Source organism: Schistocerca serialis, chromosome 9 (genome assembly GCF_023864345.2).
Source record: "Schistocerca serialis cubense isolate TAMUIC-IGC-003099 chromosome 9, iqSchSeri2.2, whole genome shotgun sequence".
Taxonomy (NCBI): Eukaryota; Metazoa; Arthropoda; class Insecta; order Orthoptera; family Acrididae; genus Schistocerca; species Schistocerca serialis.
Window position 1 is genome coordinate 496,862,957 of NC_064646.1, and position 24,990 is coordinate 496,887,946.

Consider the following 24,990-nt stretch of genomic DNA (forward strand, 5'->3'; position numbering starts at 1 on the left):
CGGGTCCAGGTCCATTGGGTTAGTGAGTGGGGACGGCAGGGCTGAGGGCACATCATCTTTCTGCTCCTTGTGGGGTGCCCGGGTCGGACCAGTAGGCGGTAGGGAAGGCCACACGGTCCTGTGAAGCTTGGGGAAGAAAAGCAGCAGAATCATGTGGCGAATGACAAGCGCGAATTTGGTTCTGGTGGCAGCGCTGCAAACCATCGGGACATTGCAATCAAATACATAGAAGAGTCAATGCATTCCTGGATTACGCCTCTTCCCCAGCACCCATAGTTGCCATAAACCCTGAAAAGAACAAGATTGCATGGTGCCAGATGCTCAGTAGGTGTAGCAAGTGTAGCAGCGTCCGATGGTGGCAGGCATGCAGAAGTTCTGCCGGTGATGGTCCGTCTCGTGGGCGGGAGCGATAAGAGGCAAGAAAGAGCTGCAGCGCCTCTTCCCGTGCGTGGATGGTGTGAAGCATGGCCATCTGTTGCTTGAAAGTGTGTGCAAAGCGTTCTGCTTCTTCTTTGGACTGCGGGTGAAACGGAGCACTTTTTAGATGACGAATGCCATTTCGTTCACAAAACTGTTCAAAATCACATGAAGTTAACTGTGGCCCATTGTCAGACACAAGTACTTCTGGCAAATCTTTGATGCAAAATATCGAGGGCAACACTTGAATGGTGCTACGTGACATGGTAGAGTTTGTAGGCACCGCAGATGGGAACTTGCTAAAAGAGTCTCCTCTGTGAGCCAACAAGTGTTCCAAAAGGGTCCTGCAAAGTCAGTGTGCAGATGCTGTGACATCATCTGTTCAATATGGGCATCCATGCCCTGCCACGTACAGTGCCGTCATTCTAACTGTTTAGTGCGAACAATTCCCCTATGTCCTTGATGGAGTAATCACAGCACAGCTTTTTGCAACACTTTGGGAATAAGCACATGTGATTATCTACTTGCATTTTGAACTTTTCTCACACCCTGTTGAATTGTAAGGTTATGCCGATGTGCAAAATATTGGTGCACAACTGAGTTCTGGATACTGTTCAATGAATGAGGCCAAGAAATGCGATTATATTGAGGTCTGTGTCTGTGTCCATGGCCTGTGCAATTTTTCTCTAGTGCAAGGAAAAAGATTTGGCTACAAGATGTGGCAAATGCAACAAAATCGGAGTGTGGGCCAAATGGAAGGTGATACAGGGTGTCTGCATTGCCGTGCTTTATCGTAGATCTGTACACAATTTCATACTGATACCGTGAAAGCAATAAAGCCCATTGTAGTAATTTCTGAGCTGGAACCGGCTTTGACGGGTGAAACAAGGACTGCAAAGGCTTGTGACTTGTCACCTAATAGAAGTTGAGACCATACAAATAGTGATGGAATTTGGTCACTCCATACACAATACCGAGAGTTTCTTTTTCTATTTGTGACTAATTGCACTGAGTTTTAGTTAACAGCTTTGAGGCAAAAGCAATAGGTCTGTCTTGTGCACCAATCCTGTACGAAACTACAGTGCTGATTCCGTAGAAGAAGTATCAACTTCCAAAATTACTGGCTTGGCAGGGTCAAAATACACTAAACATATGTCACTGGGCAAAGCATTTTTGAGTTTCTGAAATGCATCTTGACAGTCTTCAGTCCACACAAAAGGCACATTTTTCTGATGTAAAATTCCTCTTAATGACAGCAGTTAATCATTAGCATAATTGTCACCAATACTTACATACTTCAGGTAATCCTTGACAGTATAAAAACACTTTTCTTATGGATAATTTTTGGAAAAGAGAAGTGCACACACATTTACATGTGAGCACACCTCACACACATGACTGATACCTCTGGCCACTCCAGCCAGATTGCAGAACAAACAAGTTCAACAGGAGCAACAATCCGGAGCAGGGTGGGGAGGGAGGACAGATAGTAGGAGGTAGGGGAAGAGGATTCGGCACTATCTGGCGGAGTGTGCAGGAACTAGAGGTGGCAGAACAGGGCTGAAATGCACAGCATCAGGAGACTGTAGGGGAGGGAGGGAGGGGAAGGGAAATGGGTAACGGAAAGGAGAGGAGCAGATAAGGGGAAAAGACAGATGGATGCACTGGCAGAGAGCAGCACTCAATGAGTGTGAGGGGATTTGGGGGGGGGGGGGGGGGAGGGGGGGAATTGTGAGGAGGTGACGGTACAGAGTGAGCAGAAACAGTTGGGTGTGGAGGGTATGGGGACAGTAGGTTGCCATAGTTTGAGGCCAGGACGATTTCAGGAGTGGAGAATGTGTAGGATAACTCCCATTTGCACAGTTCAGGAAATCTAGTGATGGAGGGGAAGATCCAGGCTGGACTAGACAATGCCTGTGTGATTGGAATGTTACTGTTTCATCAGGCAGTGCTGTTTCACTATGTTTGACACTCTGGGGAAAACAATACATATATGAAATTTCAAACATAAAAAAAAAGAAAAACAAAAAGAAATTTGTGCGATTTCTGTGGCTATATATACATCCTGTAAGTAAATAGATATATATCAGAAAGAGTTGTGGGTCAAGCATTCTTCCTTGGGGACTCAAATATAAGTGTGTTCTGGGCTAGAAAGGTGTTTAACAGTGTGATAGGAGTTTGTTTGAGAGATACCTACCCATTACACTCCGTTTTTCAGGTATGACTGAAACCACTTATTTGCTACCCTCCTTATACATAGTGTGTCCCATTTATTTTGTGGAATTGTTTGGTCTGCTGTGTCAAAGGCTTTGGTAAAGTCAAGGAAGATGCCTGTTATGTGATCACCTTTGTCAAGTGCTTTGTAAATTGAGCTGTAGGTTAATGTGTGCTTTCACCAGGTCTGAAAGCAAATTGTTCTTTACACAGAAGATTCTGAATTTCATTATGGTTTCCTTGCTTTTGAGAATGATGACAGTAAAGAGATGGCCCTATATTTTCTGAATCACCTTCCTTATGGAGGGGCAGGATCTAGCCCTGCTTTAATTTCTCTGGGAAGCAACCTGTGGTGAATGATTCATTTATAATGTTTGAAACTTTGGTATTATTTATACAGTCCTTCAGCAGGTACACAGGTACTTTGTCTATACCTACTGTGGTGAATGATTCATTTATAATGATTGAAAATTTGGTATTATTTATACACTCCTTCAGAAAGCACACAGACACTTATCTATACCTACTGAAGTTTTATTTATTTACTTTTTGTTCTGAACAACATTTCTTACTACTACTACTACTTTAGTGTCATTGTGTTTGAAACAGTAGGTACAGAGTATATTTCATCAAATTTCTGTCGTAGCTTAGAAGCTATGATGCTTACGTATTGATTGCAAAGTTTGACAGTTTTTTGGGATCATGTATCATGGTACCATTACGCTAAAATTGATTGTTTACTTGTTTGTCTTTCTTCTATTTGGCTCCTGTTTGGTGACATTCTAAGCTGATTTTACTTTGTTTTCTACCTTTTCTTCAACATTATCACTTTGGGGCTCTTTTTTCTGCTACTAACACTTTCCTTTATATGAGGGTAGCCCAGAAAGTAATGCACTGCATTCTTCTTCTTCAACAATTCTTTATTGAACTTAATGAGAATTACACACACAAAAGAATGGTGTTTTAGCTGCACACCTTATTTTGCCACATGATCTCCATCCAGTTCTGTGGCCTTTCACCAGCGTGAAACAAGCATGTGTGTATACCCTGTTGGTGCCAATCCTTGTCCTGGTGGTAGAGCCAGTGCTTCACTATGTGAATCACCTACTCATTATGCTCAAAATGTCTTCCACAAATGGCATCCTATAACGGCCCAAACAAGTGGAAACCTGAGGGGGCTAAGTCAGGGCTGTAGGGTAGCCTGTTTTGCGATGTGTTCAGCAGTGCTCAGACTTGTGTGGGGCCAAACATTATTGTGTTGCAGCAAAAACATCTCCTGGGTTGCTGTGGCGCCAAAGTTGCCTGAAGTGCAACTTGAGTTTTGTTAATGTGTTGACGTATGCTTCTTCATTAATGGTACTGCCTCTTGGCATTATGTCAATGAGAATCACACCTTCACAATCCCAGAACGCGGTGATCATGACCTTACTGGCAGAAGCAGTTGCTTTGAATTTTTTCTTCTGTGGGGAGTGGGAATGATGCCATTCCATCTACTGTCATTTTGTTTCAGGCTCAAAATGATGAACCCAGGTTTCATCACCTATCACAATCTGTGACAAGAAGTCCTCCCCCTCAGCTTCAAAATGTTGCATCAAATCAAGACAAATGTTTGTTCTGCGCGATTTGTGATCCACCATGAGACACCATGGGACTCGTCTTGCACACACTTTTGAATATCCAAGAATGTGGATAATTGCACCGACACTTCCTTTGCTGATTGACAGATGCAGCACCAACTGCTGAGTTGTAATGTGTCTGTCCTCGCGAATGACATCATCAGCTTGCTGCAACATGTCAGGTGTGACAGCCGTGGATGATCTTCCCGACCACTGCAAATTGTGGACCTCCGCCAAACTGCCTTCTGATGACCTCACCCTCCACACTCAGTGACTAACTGCACTTTTGTCAACAGCAGATGCTCCATAGATTTTGCACAAGTGTTTATGAATGTTCCCACAATTTCTTTCTCTGCAGTGAGAAATTCAATGATGGCACATTTCTTGTAACGTACTTCACCTACAGACGCCATTTTGAAACTGTCCTGCAGCTACACTATCTATCGGAAGGGACGGAAACTAGGTGCGCTCACTCAGGTGACTTCAGATAATACATACATAATGTTTTGAAGTCATAGCAATGTTTTTGGCTGAGAAAAAAAAATGCAGTGAATTACTTTCTGCACAACCCTCCTATTTTTTTGCATGTGTAGTGGTAGTTTTGAAATGCAGAATCAGATTGGTTCTTTTTTATGCTACTGAGACGCTCAAGGGTTACAGAGGATTTCAATATCCCAGTGATCACACAGTTATTTTTGTTTTGTGCTTTAATGACTCTTAGTACTTTTGTGAACACTTTTTCAAATCTGAATTTAGATGCTGATAGAAACTTTGAAAACTTCCCATCCATAGCAGTCTCCACTTACACTTCTTTCCACATTTCATTCTTTGTCTGTGTGACAAATTTTTTGGTGTAGAGAAAACGCTTATGTTGTGAATATTTTAGTTTTTTTTCTACAGCTATCTGTAATTTTAAGATCTGACTGGAATGATGTGAAAGGTAGAGGTTATCTTCATCAATATAGCTGCATTTTTTCTCTATGTCAGTTAGTATATGGCCAGTGATTGACCCTGAATGCATAGTTACCCTTGTGACAGTATCAGTCAATGGTGAAATTCTGTAGCTGTATATAATATTAAAAAGAGTGCATTGCAGATACCATCTGGGTTCACTCTGTTGATGTTTCAATCTCCAAACATGATAATTTTGCCCTTAGTATTAGAAACCATGCACAATTCTTGGATAAATTTTGCTACGGAAGTATCCATGTCATCACTGGGAGAAAGGTAAATACATAACATTTTATAGACAGTAAAGTCATTTATAAACCTTTGGATTTAAGTAAATACTATGTAGATCAACATTTTGAAGTTTGTGTGACTGAAATTACTGCAGAGCACATGTTACTTACTGTGCTTGCAATTTACAGAGCTCCAGCAGGGAAGTTTTGCATCTTTATGAATAGCTTAGAATCTCTTTTTGCCAAACTGTTCTCCGAAACCAGAAATTTAATTGTTGCAGGTGACTTTGATATCAACTACTTAACTGATTACTGTCTTAAGGCTGACCTAGACCATTTAATGAATTCTTACTAATTGGCTGCTATGGTCAATTGGCCCACTAGAGTTACACAAAAGTGTGAGAGCCTTTTAGATAATATTTTCATTGAAAAGAGTAGAGTCAACAGTGCTAGTGCAAGCAAAGTAATTTATGGCCTGTCCGACCATGATGGACAGCTTGTTAAAATCAATAACATTAGTCTGTGCAACAAAGTCTCCCACACCTATAGGTCCTATAGACATATAAACACCGAAACTATGTCTGCCTTTAATTACCATTTGGCACAAATGGATTGGGACCCAGTGTATAGTACATCAGATGTTAATGTTAAATTTAACCTTTTTTAAATGAATTTACTTCTATATTTGAAATGGCTTTTCTAAAAAAAAACTGTCAGAAAGAAAAATGAGGTTTCCTCCAGTAAGCCTTGGATTACTGAAGGTATTAAAATTTCTTGTAGGAATAAGAGGGAGCTACATGCCTCACTAAGAGTATCAAATGATCCACTTGAAAGGTCTCATTATAAACTATATTGTAAAATTTTAAAAAGGGTGATAAACAAATCCAGGAGCTTGTATATTAAGTCTGAAATTGATAAATACAAGAACAAAATAAAAACAGTTTGGAATGTTGTAAAGAGAGAGTGTGGCAAGAGTAACAAGAATGTTAATACCATAGAGTTAAGATGTAATGATGAGATTATTCAGAATCCTGTAACGTTATCCAACATATTAAACAATCACTTCTTAACTGCTTAAATGCTGCTATGCGTTTATTACAAAGAGCTAGTCCCTACACATATGACTCAATTTGTATGGCCCCTGTCACTATTACTGAAGTTAAAAATACCATCAAGGCCTTAAAAAATAAAAATTACACAGATTTTGACAACATTTCACTTAAAATTGTAAAGCATTGTAGTGACCACATATGTCAAGTCCTGTGTCACATTTTTAAGGAGTCTATGCAGCAAGGTGCTGTCCCAGAGAGATTAAAGCTTGCAATTGTGAAACCACTTTTCAAGAAGGGTGACAAAACCAATTTATCTATCATCCAGTATCACTACTAAGTAGTTTCTCAAAAGCGTTGGAGAAACTAATGTTTAAGATCCACAGCATACTCAACAGAAACCAGTTTGGTTTCCAGAAAGGTAGATCAACTGAGCAGGCTATTCTTCTCTCACAAATGAAATTTTAGAGTTAGTAAATAATAAAATGTCATCTATTGGAATCTTCTGTGACTTTTCAAAGGCCTTTGACTGTGTAGACCACAACATTCACTTACAGAAGGCTAATTCTTATGGCTTGAGAGGTAGCATTGGTAGGTGGATTGAATCATATGTGCAAAACAGAAAACAGAAGGTGATAATTAATGGTGTTGATGACAGTGCTTTCTCATCTGATTGGGGCACATTAAAGTGTGGAGTGCCTCAAGGGTCCATTTTGGGACCTTGGTTTTTTCTTATCTTCATCAATGATCTCCCACTTTGTACAGACACAGAGTGTAAATTTACTCTTTTTGCTTATGGTACCATTATTCTGCTTGAAAGTCAAACTAAAAATGACCTAGAAAATAAATATTATGTTGTTTGAACACACAACTGCCTCGGAAGATCATGGTGATGTGGAATATTCACGATCACGACATTTGTGCGTGTGAGTTTTTTCAGACACTGTTTAAGATCACATGTAACACTCGCCATTTCATTTTTGTAGATGTCATTTGAGCCTTCCAGAAGCACAACAAAGTCTTTTTTTGTGTAGATTTTTCAACTCTGCAGATGCAGTCATCTTCTGGTTTCACTATTTCACATGAATTTGTATTAGTCTTTTTTCGTTTTAGTTTATTTGCAAGTTCACGACTAAGGCTGTCTGAAAGATCAAAAAGTTTACCACTGTTTCAGTTCATAGTTTGGAAATCATTTTATATTGTTGTACTAAACACTTCAGCACAACTTTCGGTCAGCGAATTTGCATTGACCACATTTGTGCTTGATTTCTTGTTTATTGTACCAATAAATGTTCTTGTCCTCCCTTGTTCACACAGTCCCTTTTCTTTTTATATGGTTTGTGAGAACTGCGTACTACAGACCCAGACCCTGTGGTCGAAAGTACTTGAAAGACGTTTTTGTGCGGAAAACTTAAGTTACTTTCACAGTGTTTTTGATTTTGAACTTTTTCCTTGCTGCTATAGCGCTTCACATTTGTGCACTTTCACATTAGTGTTGAACTATTGTGCAGACATTTTAGCACATTCAGTTCCCCTCTCTTTTTTTTCCGCATGTGCTTAAATTTTTACCCTAGCTGCCATGTTCATAAATCTGCTTACTCACCTGAGCTTTGTTCAACTTTTTAGTGCTAAGAATATTGTTTTAAAGTCATTATAAAATCGCACATGCCAAGAAATTTTCTGGCAGTAAATATGCAATTTTGAGTGCTCTTGTCAAATCATACTAATTTTATGTAATTCTGTCATCAGAATTTATGAAGATGACATCTTTTGTTTCAGTTTCCAGCAGACTCAATGCAACTTGAGGTTAGCCCTTCAGTTAACCCATAATGGTTTATTTCAATGCCTTCCATGGGCACTGACTTTGAGGGAAGGAGCTGGGACAGTGGATCTGACACATTTTGTTCATTTCAGAATGGTGTTAATATTTGCTGATGCTTTCCATAAAAACTGTGCTGCTTGATAATTAATGTTTAATAGGAAGTAATGTTCCAGTTATGCATCTGCCTTTTAAATTTTGCAACTCCATAATACATTTCTGTTTCAGCTGCAGCCAGGAAGTCCTACTCTCTCCCAGCGTTCACAGCCCATTGCTGCTGCTAATGGCAGCCCGGAGGGCATCCATATGTCGGACAGTCTTCCCACTGAGGACCTGCCTGACGCACATGATGTGGCGAGGTCAGTTGTTGTTACTGTTGTTGTCGGGGAAAATACTCTGCACTGTGAATTACTATGTCCCTCCCTCCATGTGTGTGTGTGTGTGTGTGTGTGTGTGTGTGTGTGTGTGTGTGTGTGTGTGTGTGTGTGTGTGCTTGTTTTTCATCTCCTGAGCTTTGCTCATATTTTCAGTGATAAGAATACAAGCATTTATGGAAACCTGAAAGGTTTATAAATTGACAGTGCATACAAAGTTTAGTATGGAACAGCTAAAAAGGTGTGGATGTAACAGTATTAGCCTCTCACCAAATAATCAAGTATGTTGTTGTTGTTGTGGTCTTCAGTCCTGAGTGCTTGCAACTGCCTGAGGAGTTGACAGAAATGAATATTAGCCTCTCACCAAATAATCAAGTATGTTGTTGTTGTTGTGGTCTTCAGTCCTGAGACTGGTTTGATGCAGCTCTCCATGCTACTCTATCCTGTGCAAGCTGCTTCATCTCCCAGTACCTACTGCAACCTACATCCTTCTGAATCTGCTTAGTGTATTCATCTCTTGGTCTCCCTCTACGATTTTCACCCTCCACGCTGCCCTCCAATACTAAATTGGTGATCCCTTGATGCCTCAGAACATGTCCTACCAACCGATCCCTTCTTCTAGTTAAGTTGTGCCACAAACTTCTCTTCTCCCCAATCCTATTCAATACCTCCTCATTAGTTATATGATCTACCCATCTAATCTTCAGCATTCTTCTGTAGCACCACATTTCGAAAGCTTCTATTCTCTTCTTGTCCAAACTAGTTATCTCCATGTTTCACTTCCATACATGGCTACGCTCCATACAAATACTTTCAGAAATGACTCCCTGACACTTAAATCAATACTTGATATTAACAAATTTCTCTTCTTCAGAAATGCTTTCCTCGCCATTGCCAGTCTACATTTGATATCCTCTCTACTTCGACCATCATCAGTTATTTTGCTCCCCAAATAGCAAAACTCCTTTACTACTTTAAGTGTCTCATTTCCTAATCTAATTCCCTCAGCATCACCAGACTTAATTTGACTACATTTCATTATCAAGTATATCAGTTAGAAAATTTGCATGTGATTAAATGCCATGTTTGTGATGCAAATATTTGTGAATGGCCCATATAATGCCAATATTTGCAAATATTCCATATTTCCAAGTATCCCCTACTAAATGTGAAACAAGCAGGACACGGATCTGACACATTAGTAGGAAATATGGCATGTGATTAAATGCCGTATTTGTGATGCAAATATCCCTTTTTTTTTGTCATCAGTCTACTGACTGGTTTGATGTGGCCCACCACGAATTCCTTTCCTGTGCTAACCTCTTCATCTCAGAGTGGCACTTGCAATGTACGTCCTCAATTATTTGCTTGACGTATTCCAATCTCTGTCTTCCTCTACAATTTTTGCCCTCTACAGCTCCCTCTAGTACCATGGAAGTCATTCCCTCATGTCTTAGCAGATGTCCTATCATCCTGTCCCTTCTCCTTATCAGTGTTTTCCACATATTCCTTTCCTCTCCGATTCTGCGTAGAACCTCCTCATTCCTTACCTTATCAGTCCACCTAATTTTCAACATTCGTCTATAGCACCACATCTCAAATGCTTTGATTCTCTTCTGTTACGGTTTTCCCAAAGTCCATGTTTCACTACCATACAATGCTGTACTCCAGACGTACAGCCTCAGAAATTTCTTCTTCAAATTAAGGCCGGTATTTGATATTAGTAGACTTCTCTTGGCCAGAAATGCCTTTTTTGCCATAGCGAGTCTGCTTTTGATGTCCTCCTTGCTCCGTCCATCATTGGTTATTTTACTGCCTAGGTAGCAGAATTCCTTAACTTCATTGACTTCGTGACCATCAATCCTGATGTTAAGTTTCTCGCTGTTCTCATTGCTACTACTTCTCATTACCTATGTCTTTCTCCGATTTACTCTCAAACCATACTGTGTACTCATTAGACTCTTCATTCCGTTCAGCAGATCATTTAATTCTTCTTCACTCACAGTCAGGATAGCAATGTCATCAGCGAATCGTATCATTGATATTCTTTCACCTTGTATTTTAATTCCACTCCTGAACCTTTCTTTTATTTCCACCATTGCTTCCTCGATGTACAGATTGAAGAGTAAGGGCGAAAGGCTACAGCCTTGTCTTACACCCTTCTTAATACGAGCACTTCGTTCTTGATCGTCCACTCTTATTATTCCCTCTTGGTTGTTGTACATATTGTATATGACCCATCTCTCCCTATAGCTTACCCCTACTTTTTTCAGAATCTTGAACAGCTTGCACCATTTTATATTGTCGAATGCTTTTTCCAGGTCGACAAATCCTATGAAAGTGTCTTGATTTTTCTTTAGCCTTGCTTCCATTATTAGCCGTAACATCAGAATTGCCTCTCTCGTACCTTTACTTTTCCTAAAGCAAAACTGATCATCACCTAGCGCATTCTCAATTTTCTTTTCCATTCTTCTGTATATTATTCTTGTAAGCAGCTTCGATGCATGAGCTGTTAAGCTGATTGTGTGATAATTCTCGCACTTGTCAGCTCTCGCCATCTTCGGAATTGTGTGGAAGATGCTTTTCCGAAAGTCAGATGGTATGTCGCCAGACTGATATATTCTACACACCAACGTGAATAGTCGTTTTGTTGCCACTTCCCCCAATGATTTTAGAAATTCTGATGGAATGTTATCTATCCCTTCTGCCTTATTTGACCGTTAAAAAAAGTCCTCCAAAGCTCTTTTAAATTCCGATTCTAATACTGGATCCCCTATCTTTTCTAAATCAACTCCTGTTTCTTCTTCTATCACATCAGACAAATCTTCACCCTCATAGAGGCTTTCAATGTATTCTTTCCACCTATCTGCTCTCTCCTCTGCATTTAACAGTGGAATTCCCGTTGCACTCTTAATGTTACCACCGTTGCTTTTAATGTCACCAAAGGTTGTTTTTTTGACTTTCCTGTATGCTGAGTCTGTCCTTCTGACAATCATCTCTTTTTCGATGTCTTCACACTTTTCCTGCTGCCATTTCGTCTTAGCTTCCCTGCAATTCCTATTTATTTCATTCCTCACCGACTTGTATTTCTGTATTCCTGATTTTCCCGGAACATGTTTGTACTTCCTCCTTTCATCAATCAACTGAAGTATTTCTTCTGTTACCCATGGTTTCTTCGCAGCTACCTTCTTTGTACCTATGTTTTCCTTCCCAACTTCTGTGATGGCACTTTTTAGAGAAGTCCTTTCCTCTTCAACTGTACTGCCTACTGCACTATTCCTTATTGCTGTATCTATAGCGTTAGAGAACTTCAAATGTATCTCGTCATTCCTTAGTACTTCTGTGTCCCACTCCTTTGCGTATTGATTCTTCCTGACTAATGTCTTGAACTTCAGCCTACTCTTCATCATTACTATATTGTGATCTGAGTCTATATCTGCTCCTGGGTATGCCTTACAGTCCAGTATCTGATTTCGGAATCTCTGTCTGACCGTGATGTAATCTAATTGAAATCTTCCCGTATCTCCTGGCCTTTTCCAAGTATACCTCCTCCTCTTGTGATTCTTGAACAGGGTATTCGCTATTACTAGCTGAAACTTGTTACAGAACTCAATTAGTCTTTCTCCTCTTTCATTCCTCGTCCCAAGCCCATATTCTCCTGTAACCTTTTCTTCTACTCCTTCACCTACAACTGCATTCCAGTCTCCCATGACTATTAGATTTTCGTCCCCCTTTACATACTGCATTACCCTTTCAATATCCTCATACACTTTCTCTATCTGTTCATCTTCAGCTTGCGACTTTGGCATGTATACCTGAACTATCGTTGTCGGTGTTGGTCTGCTGTCGATTCTGATTAGAACAACCCTGTCACTGAACTGTTCACAGTAACACACCCTCTGCCCTACCTTCCTATTCATAACGAATCCTACACCTGTTATACCATTTTCTGCTGCTGTTGATATTACCTGATACTCATCTGACCAGAAATCCTTGTCTTCCTTCCATTTCACTTCACTGACCCCTACTATATCTAGATTGAGCCTTTGCAGTTCCCTTTTCAGATTTTCTAGTTTCCCTACCATGTTCAAGTTTCTGACATTCCATGCCCCGACTCGTAGAACGTTATCCTTTCGTTGATTATTCAATATTTTTCTCCCCTCCCGGAGATCCGAATGGGGGACTATTCCGGAATATTTTGCCAATGGAGAGATCATCATGACACTTCTTCAATTACAGGCCACATGTCCTGTGGATACACGTTACGTGTCTTTAATGCAGTGGTTTCCATTGCCTTCTGCATCCTCATATCCCGTACTAAATGTGAAACAAGCACGACACAGATCTGACACATTAGCTTTGTGAAGTCTCTTGTGAAATTTTGTTGGTTTCCTTACATTAAGAAAAGAAAGATGAAAACACGGAAAACTCAGAATTATTTGAACTGAATTTTTGCCAAAGTGTTCCCTAATACAGTTTTATGTGGCTGAGTTATCTGCTTTACTCACTTGCCTTTGAAGTTAACAAATAAGAAAATGAAGGAATCTGACATCTGATGTTTTCTCGACAATATATTTTTTTGGTTTCTAGTCAAGCTGACACCACATGTTTTGGTAGTGAGTCTGGTGCCTCCTTCTGGTGCTCTGAGCAGCATTCTGACCTGTGGTCGCTGCCTGTGTTCAGAACACCCTGACACTTTGGAGTACAACTCCCAAACCCTCTACCCCGTTGGTGCACGTTTATTCTCTTGCATTGGAGTCATTACTCCATGAAAGACAAATCTCTATTAATTTAGGTTGGAGTGTGGATGAGCTACAAAGGTTTTAAACAACATCAGCTTCTTAAATTTTCAGCTGCCCCCTCATCAGAATACAAAACACATAGAAGGGTAGAGGAATATTAAGGTTGAATGTCCTATTGAGGTCAGTGTTATGAGAGGGAACTGCATGGTTGGAGCGAGATACCAGCTGCATCCTTTCTAAAGAAGCATTCCTGATATTCACCTTAGACAATCTAGTGAAATATGAGAAGAGTAAATGTGGGCAGATCGTAGGGGGATGTCTGTTCTGTTCTGTACATATTTTTGTCCTTAAGCATTGCTTTGCTAACTTCTATTGGATGAGCATAACCAGTATATTTTGAGATATGTGACTCCAGAGCATCCTCTTTATTCCTAATTTTTCTTTCATAAGTTGTCTTCTCTGTAATAGGCACTGTGCTAGTTTCCCATACCAACTGCCACCACCCAGATAATCGGTTTTGGATCTGAATCTGTGAAAGCATCTACAGACAGTGGCTGTGGAAGGAGAAGAAAGTTCCCAGTGTCAAATACAGACACTTCTCTGTAGTCAAACTTACTTTGAAATTTTAAACAAGTGTGACGTAAATGCTTTCATTTTAATTTCTTATTAACAGCAGTTGAGTCGCATGGAGAATATGGCAATGAAGGCCCTGTCATCAACTCTAATTTTGATCATTGTTTAAGTTTGCAATAATGGATGTGACTGGTTGTTGTGTCTCTTGATAAAAAGGACACTGTATGAGCAGTACTAAGTAATTTTCAAAAAATATTGAATCACAAAAACAAAGAATTTTGAAAAGGAGCTCCCTTTATTTTGCTGTAATGGGAAACTGATAAATGTTTAGTTCACTTTTTATGTAATAAGAAATAATTTGTTAAACAAATGATCAGTTTAAAAAGTTCATTTCCTCTACAAGCTAATGTTACAGTTAATGTATCTCATGTTAATATGAGTGGTTTGAATATCCTGTAACTTAAGTTTAATTCTAGTGAAGCATTTATTAATTCCACAAATCTTAAACACACCAGATTAAAAATGTTTACATATTTTTGAAAATATTTGCCTTTGCTGCCGATGAAGAATTTTGTTTATTTTCATGTCATAAATGTTGACTGCCATTCCCTTTAAAATCACCACTCATTACAAAATGTACTGATGTATTTATTTTTATGTTATGTTCCATCTATCCTATTTTTTGTAATTAATGCTTTGTTTTGATATCTTTAGCTGTAACTGCAAAGTTGGTAGTGTGTGTCAGTTATTAATGATTCTAAATAATCCAAGAGTTAAGAAACATTTAGGAGGTTATGCCTGCAACTTATTCATAGCTCTCAGAAAAGTGATTCCTGTAATGTCCTGTGTAGGCACATTAATATTATGTCAATCAATTTTTGTTATAATATACAGTGACTTAGGACTATTATAATAGTAAATAAAAATGATTTGTTCTCATGGGATACATAGCTTTATTTCTGATCTGACTGAGAATTTCTCCACAGGCAAAACACAATACACTAACTGAGATAATGACACATTTTTCCACTGCCAGAACATAATTTGGGACAGAGGGGACCTCAGAAATATCCAGTCAGACCTTGACAAGATTTCAAACTGTTGCAAGGCCTGAGCACTAGCTTTATATGTAGGCATTGTCGGATTTTGACACCAGTTTCATTCAAGGAGTGCCAGGTGCAGCAGACATTACTGCGGTGCTGCACGAGTGTCGTGAACGTGTACTGCCAAATACCGAACACTTCCGCTTGCCACAGGTTGTTTGCATTGCTTATTGTGCAATTTTTCTGTTGGCTTCCTTCTTATTTTCTAATTGTTTGAAGGGATTAGTGCTTGTTTGTACATCACATATATTGCAAAATTTTTCTGTTTATTATACATGCTCAAAAAATTAATTTTGTATGAGATATTTTGATACAGTGAGTGATATTAAGTGGAATTTGACAATCCTTACATGTGTATTTTGATTCTCAGCAGTGTAGTTAATTACTGATACACGTTTTACACACACATTAACATAGCTGCACATAGATGCGTACGTGTATCTGATGTCGAGCACTGTCCGTCTCGTGTAATGTGGCTTGCATTATTGCTCTGTTTAGTTGTCTAAGTTGTTTATGCACTGCACACAATTTACTGAGGACAGCAAACCAAAGCTCAGTTATGCACTGCACTGCACTGCACTGCACTTGTACCACCTGCCAACTGTGTAAACCTTGTCTGTCCCCGTGAAGCTGGTCGGCCGGGCAGCAGCACGAGCTGGAGGCAGCTGCTAGTGTGCTGAGGTGCAGCGATGCCCACAGGTACATGGAGTGGCGCGGCAAGGCGAAGCGGCACACGCTGGCCATGGCGAGCTCCGAGGAGGTGCAGGAGGCACAGCGCAAGATGCGCACGCGCCGTACTGGCCTCCCTACGGTCACGGAGCGCCCCCCAGGTCAGTATCGTGTACCAGCAGCTGAGAGTTGGTGGCTGTTCTTTGTCTGGACTGTGTTGCCCATTTGATTTACTATTGTAAATTGACACTGTGCTCTGCACTGTAGTAGCATGCACCAACATTTACCATTTTTGTTTTGCTGTAATTTTGCTGAAAAATGTGTGATATGAAACTGTCTTAAATTTTGGGAACCAGAGTGCATATTTGTCCACTAGTGTCAGAGATACACTCTTGTGGTACAAATTGGATTGAGGTAGCACATTCTACAACTACTGGGGCAGGCAGCAGCTGTGTGCAAACAGAAGTTAATTCTGCCTGAATATGTGTGTGTTGTGTATTTGTATTCTTAAACACAAGCACTTCGAAGCATGACTTACAGTTGTAGAATAGTTGTGTGGCAGAAATTTGCTGTTGTGTTTACAGAGAGAGAAAAGAAAGTAAGGTACTGCCGTTATCATATGTAAGATAGATGGAGTTATGAGATTCCTTATGAGTCAATACCCCAATACACAATACCAGTGAGTGAGATGCTTGGGAGGTGTGTGTGTGTGTGTGTGTGTGTGTGTGTGTGTGTGTGTGTGTGTGGGCGCGCGCGCACAAAAGCAGGTAGATGGGCACTCACACACATGATGGTGATTGGCTCCAAGCCACATTTCAGAGTACAAGCTTACCATACCATTCCATTGGGTGTCCAATCAGCCATTTATAACAGTTGAGTACAGCTGTTAAAATTTTTATTGTAGACTATGGTTCATCAACTGATTTTAATCAAGCCGAAATTTGCATTGGTGCTATTTTAGGTGAACTGGCTATTTCATTTCTGTGGCATCATTACCTTTAAGTGACTGTAATCTTCTGGTAAACCTTCCGGGATGTAACCGTGAAAGCCTTCATACTATTTATGAGGTATGTTTTCCTTCTTCCACAGTTGGTGCTTTTTTTATCATGATTACACAGGAACAGCTTGCTTAAGAGATTTTTGTTATGTTAATGAGAGTCACCAACTGTCACTGAATGTGTGTTACTTTCTGTTATTGTCCTATGCCAGAATCATACAGAAGAATTAGTTCTTTGATAACTAACACTAATCACGCAGATTACGAGTCTTGTGGTACTGATTGCTGTTAGCTTGTTTTCAGACTTGGCTACACGGCTGTACTGTATTTCAATAGCAAGACATGCTTTTATTGTTCCAAATCCTGCTTTTAGTTGGTAGCAGTGATATGTAATTCATAATATTTATTTCACTCCAGTTATGTGTGTATGTTAACATGCTAGTGTTGTTTTTGTCAGATGCTTAGCAACCACACCATGTTTTCAAAATAATTGACAATTTTGAATAGAATAACAATATGAATTGTGTAGATTGACATTCACCATGTAGAGGGGGCATTGAGTGGACAGACACATTTAAAGTATCACTTGGGAAAAGAAAGATTTCGTCCAAATGCTGATATTTTCTAGCTGTCTACTTTTAAATATTCCTGTCTGTCACTGAACATTTTCTCTGTGTGGTGAGTAGCAATATATGTACAATTCCTACTGCTATACCACGATTTATTTTTGTATACCACGATTTTTGTAAGACCTTGTATGCTTAGAAATACTGTCTACTTGTGGATATTGTCTTTTGTTTAAACAGAATTAAGACAATAAAAGATGAAAAACCCATTTTATTAGTATGGTTGCTATTTCTCATCTTCAAAAAACTGAAAAATCAACTTACTTTTAGTCAGAACAATAAACACTTTCTATATTAGCGTTTTTGTTACAGTCTTGTACCTGCACCATTAAGGGAATTTGGGGGGGGGGGGGTAGCCAGAATCCTTTATTACTTCTGCTGTTAAGTACTTTCTGTTAGGCTATGGTCTCCCATTTGTTTATTTGTTAGTAACACATATGTCAGCTCTGCAGGATGTCACCTAGATACTGAAGAGAGAACACAGTCTTGCCAAGCAGTAATCTTGATGGAGGGCAGAGTTCTCAATAGGCCTGTGAACAGAGAAAACAAACATCAAATTTTGAGATTTATAAATGTGAAAATAATTACTTTTATCATATGAAAATTCTTACAGATAAAGAGGAACTTTTGTAAACCCTCATCGCCAGTTTTGTAAAGGCCTCATTGTTACTGCTGTGGAGGCCGAGTCGCCACAGTTGTTAGAGTAGACAGACTTTGTGAGTTTGTGAAATGGCTTCTGGTGCTGTACACCACTAAAATTTCTCCCTGCCTCTATTTCACAGTTATGCCCAAAGGGTCAGGTAACAACTAGGAGAATGAAGGCTCTGCAACACTCCATCAAATTAGTAACAAAGTCACATAAATGAGTTAAAAAGGTTTACTTATCTTTGTGGCTAGTTGAATATTGAAGTCTGCAACACTGTATGTGATATAACACAAAAAAAGGCCCTGACTGGCTAAGTGCAAATAATTGTAGGTAGACTTCACAGTGCATAGTAAATGCAATTTACAACTGCTCACTTCTAAGAGTTCACTAAGTGACATTCCCTGTCAACGTCAGCTGTGGACAATGATCTGTAACCAAGTGGGTGAGAGACTGCTCTTCTATCTTCCGAGTAGGCTTCTGTCTGTTGTTGTCTGGTCATTGGCTGATTGTACTTGGCCAGCAATTGGCTGAGCCACTGTTGATATCTTCATCCTCAGCGCCACCTGTTTCACTGGTGGAAGTTGTGCAGGTGACAAGTCTTTATGGCACTGGCACCAGCTCACATCTTTGTGCCTGTGGTGCTTTTGCCCAGGCTGTCTTGTTCGGACTACACAGCAGGAACTAAAGGAAGAAATGTATACAAGGGTTATACCAAAAGTTTCTATCAGAATTGTTTCCTGAGGCAGCAAAAATCAGAAAATATGTATCTGAAATTAACACTTTTGATAGTCTGAGGAAATCTCCAACTGCATGAGAAATCCAGTTTGTTTCGATTTCCATGGTGGAGTAACAACAAATGAAAAGGATAGGTAGCTACGAACAACACAGAGCAGACATTGAGTTGCAGGCACACACAATGAAAACACTGTTAAAACTTTAGCTTTTGGATGAAGTAGTCCTTTTTCAGAAGCAGAAAAACACACACACACACACAGATTTTGTCTGAGGCCGCATGGGCTCGACTGCAGTCTGCACCTACGTCTGTGTCTGACGTGAGGGTGAATTGATAAGGGGGAGGGGAGTGATGGGAGGGTAGGGGTGGGGGAAGATATATTGTTGCTGTGAGAGCAAGCAGGGATGTGTTGGGCACAAGATAGGGCTGCTAGGTGCAGAGATGGAGGCTGTGCTGATGGATGGGGAGGGGAGAGGGGAGACAAGGTTAATAGGTGTGCTGGTGGAATAGAAGGCATATGTAGCATCAAAATTGGAGCAGGGAAGGGGGTGCACAACAAGGACTAGCTGAGGTCTGAGCCAGATGGATCACGAAACTGAAGGATATGTTTTAGGGAGAGTTCCCACTTGCCCAGCTCAGAAATGCCTATGTTGGTAGGAAGGATCCATGGCACAGGCTGTGAAGGAGGCTTTGAAGTGAAGTACATTATGTTGGGCAGCACGTTCAGCAACTGGTTGGTCCAGCTGCCTCTCGGCCACATTTTGATGATGGCCATTCTTGCAGAAAGACAGCTTGTTTGTTCTCGTGTCCTCGTAGAGCGGAACAGAGTGGTTGCAGATTTAGTGAATAAATCATGTTGATGCTTTCATGGGTATCTGTGTCTCTGATGGGATAGGAGATGTCTGTAACAGGACTGTAGCAGCTGGCTGTGAGAGGTTGTGCGGGACTCTTCTTCCATCTAATTCTATTGCAGGAATAGTACCTGTGGTCTAGAGGTAGTGTCTTTGACTAGTAATCAGAACGTCCTCAGACCTGTGTTAGAACCCAACCACTGCTTAAATTTTGACTCAGAATGGTGGCCGAAGACTTCCAACATAGGAAGACACCCTCACTCTGCTGACAATCTCATGAAAGAGATCGGAGGAGCGAACAGAAGTTCAAGACACACTCTTGTCCTTGGGGCGGGAAACTATCCTGAAAAGGCTGAAGAATCAGCAATGATAAATGGAATGAGGATTCAGAAGGCAGTGGAAACCATTGCATTAAAGGCACATAATGTGTATCCACAGGACATGTGGCCTTTAATTGAAAAAATGTCTTGATGAGTTTCCCATTGGCAAAAGATTCTGGATTAATCTCTCATTCAAATCTCCAGGAGGGGACACCCAAGGAGGAGGTGTCCATGAGAAAAAGTTGCAATAACCAACTTTAGGATAACATTGTACAAGTTGGAGCATGGAATGTCAGAATTCTGGATGTGGTAGGAAAGTTAGGAACTCTGAAAAAGGAAATGTAAAGTCAGTGGTGGTTAGTGAAGTGGACTGGGAAGAACATGAGCATTTCTGGTCAGACAGATATAGGGTGATAACAACAGCATCAGAAAATGGTATGATGGTAATAGGATTTGTTATGAGTAGGAAAGTAGGGCAGAGAGTGAGCTACTGTGGACTGTTCAGTGATAGGTTTGTTCTCATCAGATTTAACAACAAACCAGTGTTGACAACAATAGTTCTGGTATGCAAGCTGATGTTACAAGCAAAAGATGAAGAGGTAAATAAAGTGTATGAGGATACTGAGTGGGTAATACAGTTTATAAATATAGATGAAAATCTTATAATCATGATGGGTTGGAATGCAGATGTGGGGGAAGGAATAGTAGAAAGGGTTAGGGGAGAATATGGGTTAGTCATTAGGCGTGGCGGAGGACAAAGTCTTATGGAATTCTGCAAAAAATTTCAGATTGTAACATGAAAAACTCTTTTCAAGAACCACAAGGGAGAGAGTTATACTGGGAAGAGGCCCAGAAACATGGGAAGCTTCCAGCTGGATTAGACCATGTTTAGACACAGATTCTGAAATCAGATATTGGATTGTAAGGCATAGCCTGGAGCAGATACAGACAGAGATCATAATTTAGTAATGATGAAGAGTAGACGGAAGTTAAGGAGACTCATACAGAATCAGTGTGGAAGAAAATGGGATACTGAAGAACTGAGGAATGAGACATGCGTGATTTTCACTAAGGTGTAGATGTGCAATGAGGAATATTACGGTTGGCAGTTCACTTGAAGAGGACTAGACATCCCTTAAAATTGCACACACATATATTCCACAATCAGACCTATGTACAATGAACATAACTCCAAAGAAACTGTGGGTAACAGAAGAAATATTTCAGTTGATTGACAAAAGGAGGAAGTACAAAAATATTTTGAGAATGGCAGGAATTCAGCAGTATAAATCACCTAGGAATGAAATAAATGGGCAGTACAGGGCAGCCAAGGAGAAATGGCTGCAGGAAAAATGTGAAGAAATCAAAAAAGAAATGATTGTCTGAAGGATCAACTTAGCATATAGAAAAATCAAAATAATTTTTGGTGAAATTAAACGCCAGTGTGGTAACATTAAGACTGCAATGGGAATTCCACTGTTAAATACAGAAGAATGAGCAGATCGGTGGAAAGAGTACATTGAAGGCCTATATGAGGGGAGGACATGATAGAAGAAGAAACAGGAATTGATAAGGAAGACTCGGTGATCCGTACTACAGTCAGAATTTGAAAGAACTCCAGACGATTTGACATCGAATGTAGCAGTAGGGGTAGATAATATTCCATCAGATTTTCTAAAATCATTGAGGAAAACAACCAAACAACTTTTCAAGATGTTGTGTAGAATCTGTGAGGCTAGTGACATACCATCTGACTTTCAGAAAAATATCTGTCCAATTCAGAAGATAGCAAGGGCAGATAGACCCAAAAGCTATCACACAGTCAGCATAACATCTCAGACATCCAAGCTGATGATAAGAATAATATAGAAAATAAAACTGAGGATTTGTTAGATGACGACAAGTTTGGCTTTAGGGAAGGTAAAGATACTAGGGGCAGTTCTGACATTGCACTTGATAATAGAAGCAAGACTGAAGAAAAATGAAGATATGTTAATAGGATTTGTTGATCTAGAAAAAGCATTCGAATAAGTGAAATAGTGCAAGGTATCAAAATTCTGAGAAAAATAGGAATAAACTACAGTAAAAGATGGGTGAATACAATATGTACAAGAACCAAGAGGGAAAAACAAGATTTAAAACCAAGAAAGAAGTTCCTGGATTAAAAAGGGTGTAAGAAGGGATGTAGTCTTTCACTTCTGATGTTCAGTCTATACCTCAAAGAAGAAATTATGGAAATAAAAGAAAGGTTCAAGAGTGAGATTGAAATTCAAGAAGAAAAGATATGAATGATAAGATTTGCTGATGACATTGTTATCCTCAGTGAAAGTGAAAAAGAATGACATGGTCTACTGAATGGAACGAACAGTCTAATGAGTACAGAATATGGAGTGAGAGTAAACCGGAAGAAGACAAAAGTAATAAGGATAGCGAGGAACTTAACATCAGGGTTGGTGGTCACAAATTACACAAAGTTAAGGAATTCTGTCACCTTGGAAGCGAAGTAACCCGTGATGGACAAAGCAAGGAGGACATAAAAAGCAGGCTAGCACAGGCCAAGAGGGCATTCCTGTCCAAGAGAAGACAACTGTTATGAAATTTGAGGAAGAAATTTCTAAGAATGTGTGATTGGAGAACATTCCTTAGCAGTGAATTGTTGACAGTGGGAAAAATGGAGCAGAAGAGAATCAATGTGTTTGAGGTATGATGCTACAGAAGAATGTTGAAAATCAGGTGGACAGATAAGATAAGGAATAAGGAGGTACTCTGCAGAATTGGTGAAGAAAGGAAGATAGACTGACTAGAAGACTGTACCAGATGGTAGGACACACACCGTTGGGTGGCTTGCGGAGTATCGATGTAGATGTAGATGTAGATGTAGACATGTGTTAAGGCATCATGGAGTAACTTTGTAGGTACTAGAAGGAACTATGGAGGGTTAAAACAGAAGTGAAGACAGAGATTTGAATATATTCAGCAAATGATTGAGGACATAGGATGCAAGTGGTACTCTGAAATGATGAAGTTGGCACAGGAGAATTCGTGGTGGGCCACATCAAATGTGTTAGAAGGACGATTCAAAAGAAAAAGGAGTCATGAGATGAGGGGCTGGGAAAAGTGTTGGACTAAGGATGGACGAGGATATTGTGTAGTTTCAGAGGACAGAGGAATACCACTGTTGGAGGGGTAGGGAGGGTGGGGATGTAGGATATTCCTCATTTCAAGGCACGATGAGAGGTAATTGAAACACTGGCACAGAATGTGACTATTACTCCAGGCCTCGGTGGTACTGAATCACGAGAAGAATGCTACGGTCAGTGGGTGTGTGGAAGGTTGTAGTTGACTGGAGACACAAAGCACAACAGGCCTCTTTCTTGTTGAGATTGGGAGAGTATTTCCCCAAGATCCTTCCCTCCCCTGCAGAAGGCTCAGGTGCAAAACCTGCTCGGTCCACCCACGCTGCACTTCCTATCCAGTGTTAGCACAGATTTTTCCTACCTTGTCAGAGGTTGAACCACCTGTGAAAGCAGCCATGTCGTGTACCATCTCTGCTGCAAACACTGCACAGCTTTTCATGTCAGTGTGATAACCAACGAGCTGTCCAGCAGGATGAATGGCCACCATCAAACTATTGCCGAGAACAAAGTTGACCACCCAGTAACACAACATAGGACTGAGCACAACATGCAGCTGAGCCCAACGTGCTCAAGTTCAGTGGCTGCTTCTCAGCCAAGACTATCTGGATCCTTCCATTCACACACAGATGGGAATTATCTTTGCAACACATCCTCCCTGTTCCCAGTTTACAGTAACCCATTGTCCCTGCGCCCTCCACCTAGCAGCTTCCCCTTCCTCTATCCTCCACCACTTTCCAGTTGTGCCACTTCTCACCAGCTCTGACACCTGTGCACCAAATGTCTAGCTCATGCATCTGCCTCCCCTCCCTCCGGCATTCCTAGTTGACAAACTGTCTGTCTCCTTCCAAGCTGCTAACCACCCACTCCAACCCCTCTTCCTACCTCCTGCCTCTCTTTCATTTTACCAACCCCACCTGACTCGAGCCCCACCCCGACCCACCCCACCTGTTGAACTGCATTGTGCATCCTGCCAGTACCGTGTGTGTGTGTGTGTGTGTGTGTGTGTGTGTGTGTGTGTACTCCTGCTTGCTTATTTTTTTGTTCACAAATGTGCCTGCAGTTGCTGTAACCTTTGAAGCACATGTTCGTAAGTTAAAAATTTAATACGAATGGCGTAGTTACTGCTACTTGAACCAAGAGATGTTCAGTCATTATTGGCTATGATCAAAATCAAGCTATTTAGTTGTTCTTTGCAAATGTTTCAAATTTTTTATAAAATGCCTGTAAACTAATCAGATAAATTACAAGTTGAGTCCGTGAATTGTTATGTGATCAGTTATTATCTGTACTCAGTACGCATAACATAGCTGATAATCTCCTTTTAACCTAACCCTTTAGATTGAAAAAAAAATATTTTGAGCTACAGCAGTGTGGGAGTGGCTTAGTCATATTTACGTGTTAGTACTAACTCCTTTATTATTTCAGTTTCTATTGATACAAAGAAAAAGTGTAATTTTGTAATGTCACTACATTGTAAATTACATGTGAACCTGACTTCGATCCACGAATTTTCACCAGTCGCAGGTGAACCCACTTCATGGCAGTGTAATATGGTATTAAACAGTGGAAAATCCATTATGCAATGTAACAATACAATGAAAAGGATAGTTGCTACTCACTATATAGCGAAGATGCAGAGTCACAGAAAGGCACAACAAAGAAAAGTCCGAAAGTTAACTTTCGACTGACAAGGCCTTTGTCAAAAATAGACAGCATACATACACTCATGCAAATACAATCATACATACGTGACCACAGTCTCTGGCAGCTGGAGCCAGTCTGGCCATGTGTGTGAGTTGCATTTTTCTTGAATGTTTGCGTATATATGTTGTTTGACAAAGGCCTTGTCGGCCAAAAGCTGACTTTCTGATGGTCTTTTTGTTGTGTCTTTCTGCAACTCAGCATCTCCGCTATATGGTGAAT

At 40.3% G+C, this 24,990-nt stretch overlaps 1 protein-coding gene across 1 annotated transcript in view; it reads left to right on the top strand.

Moving 5' to 3' along the window:
- LOC126418703 (serine/threonine-protein kinase SIK3) overlaps positions 1-24,990 on the top strand; it is a 496,441-nt gene that overhangs the window by 428,752 nt on the left and 42,699 nt on the right. Inside the window, 2 exon segments of the mRNA XM_050085601.1 lie at positions 8,525-8,655; positions 15,719-15,918. Coding sequence (XP_049941558.1) covers positions 8,525-8,655; positions 15,719-15,918 — 331 coding nt within the window.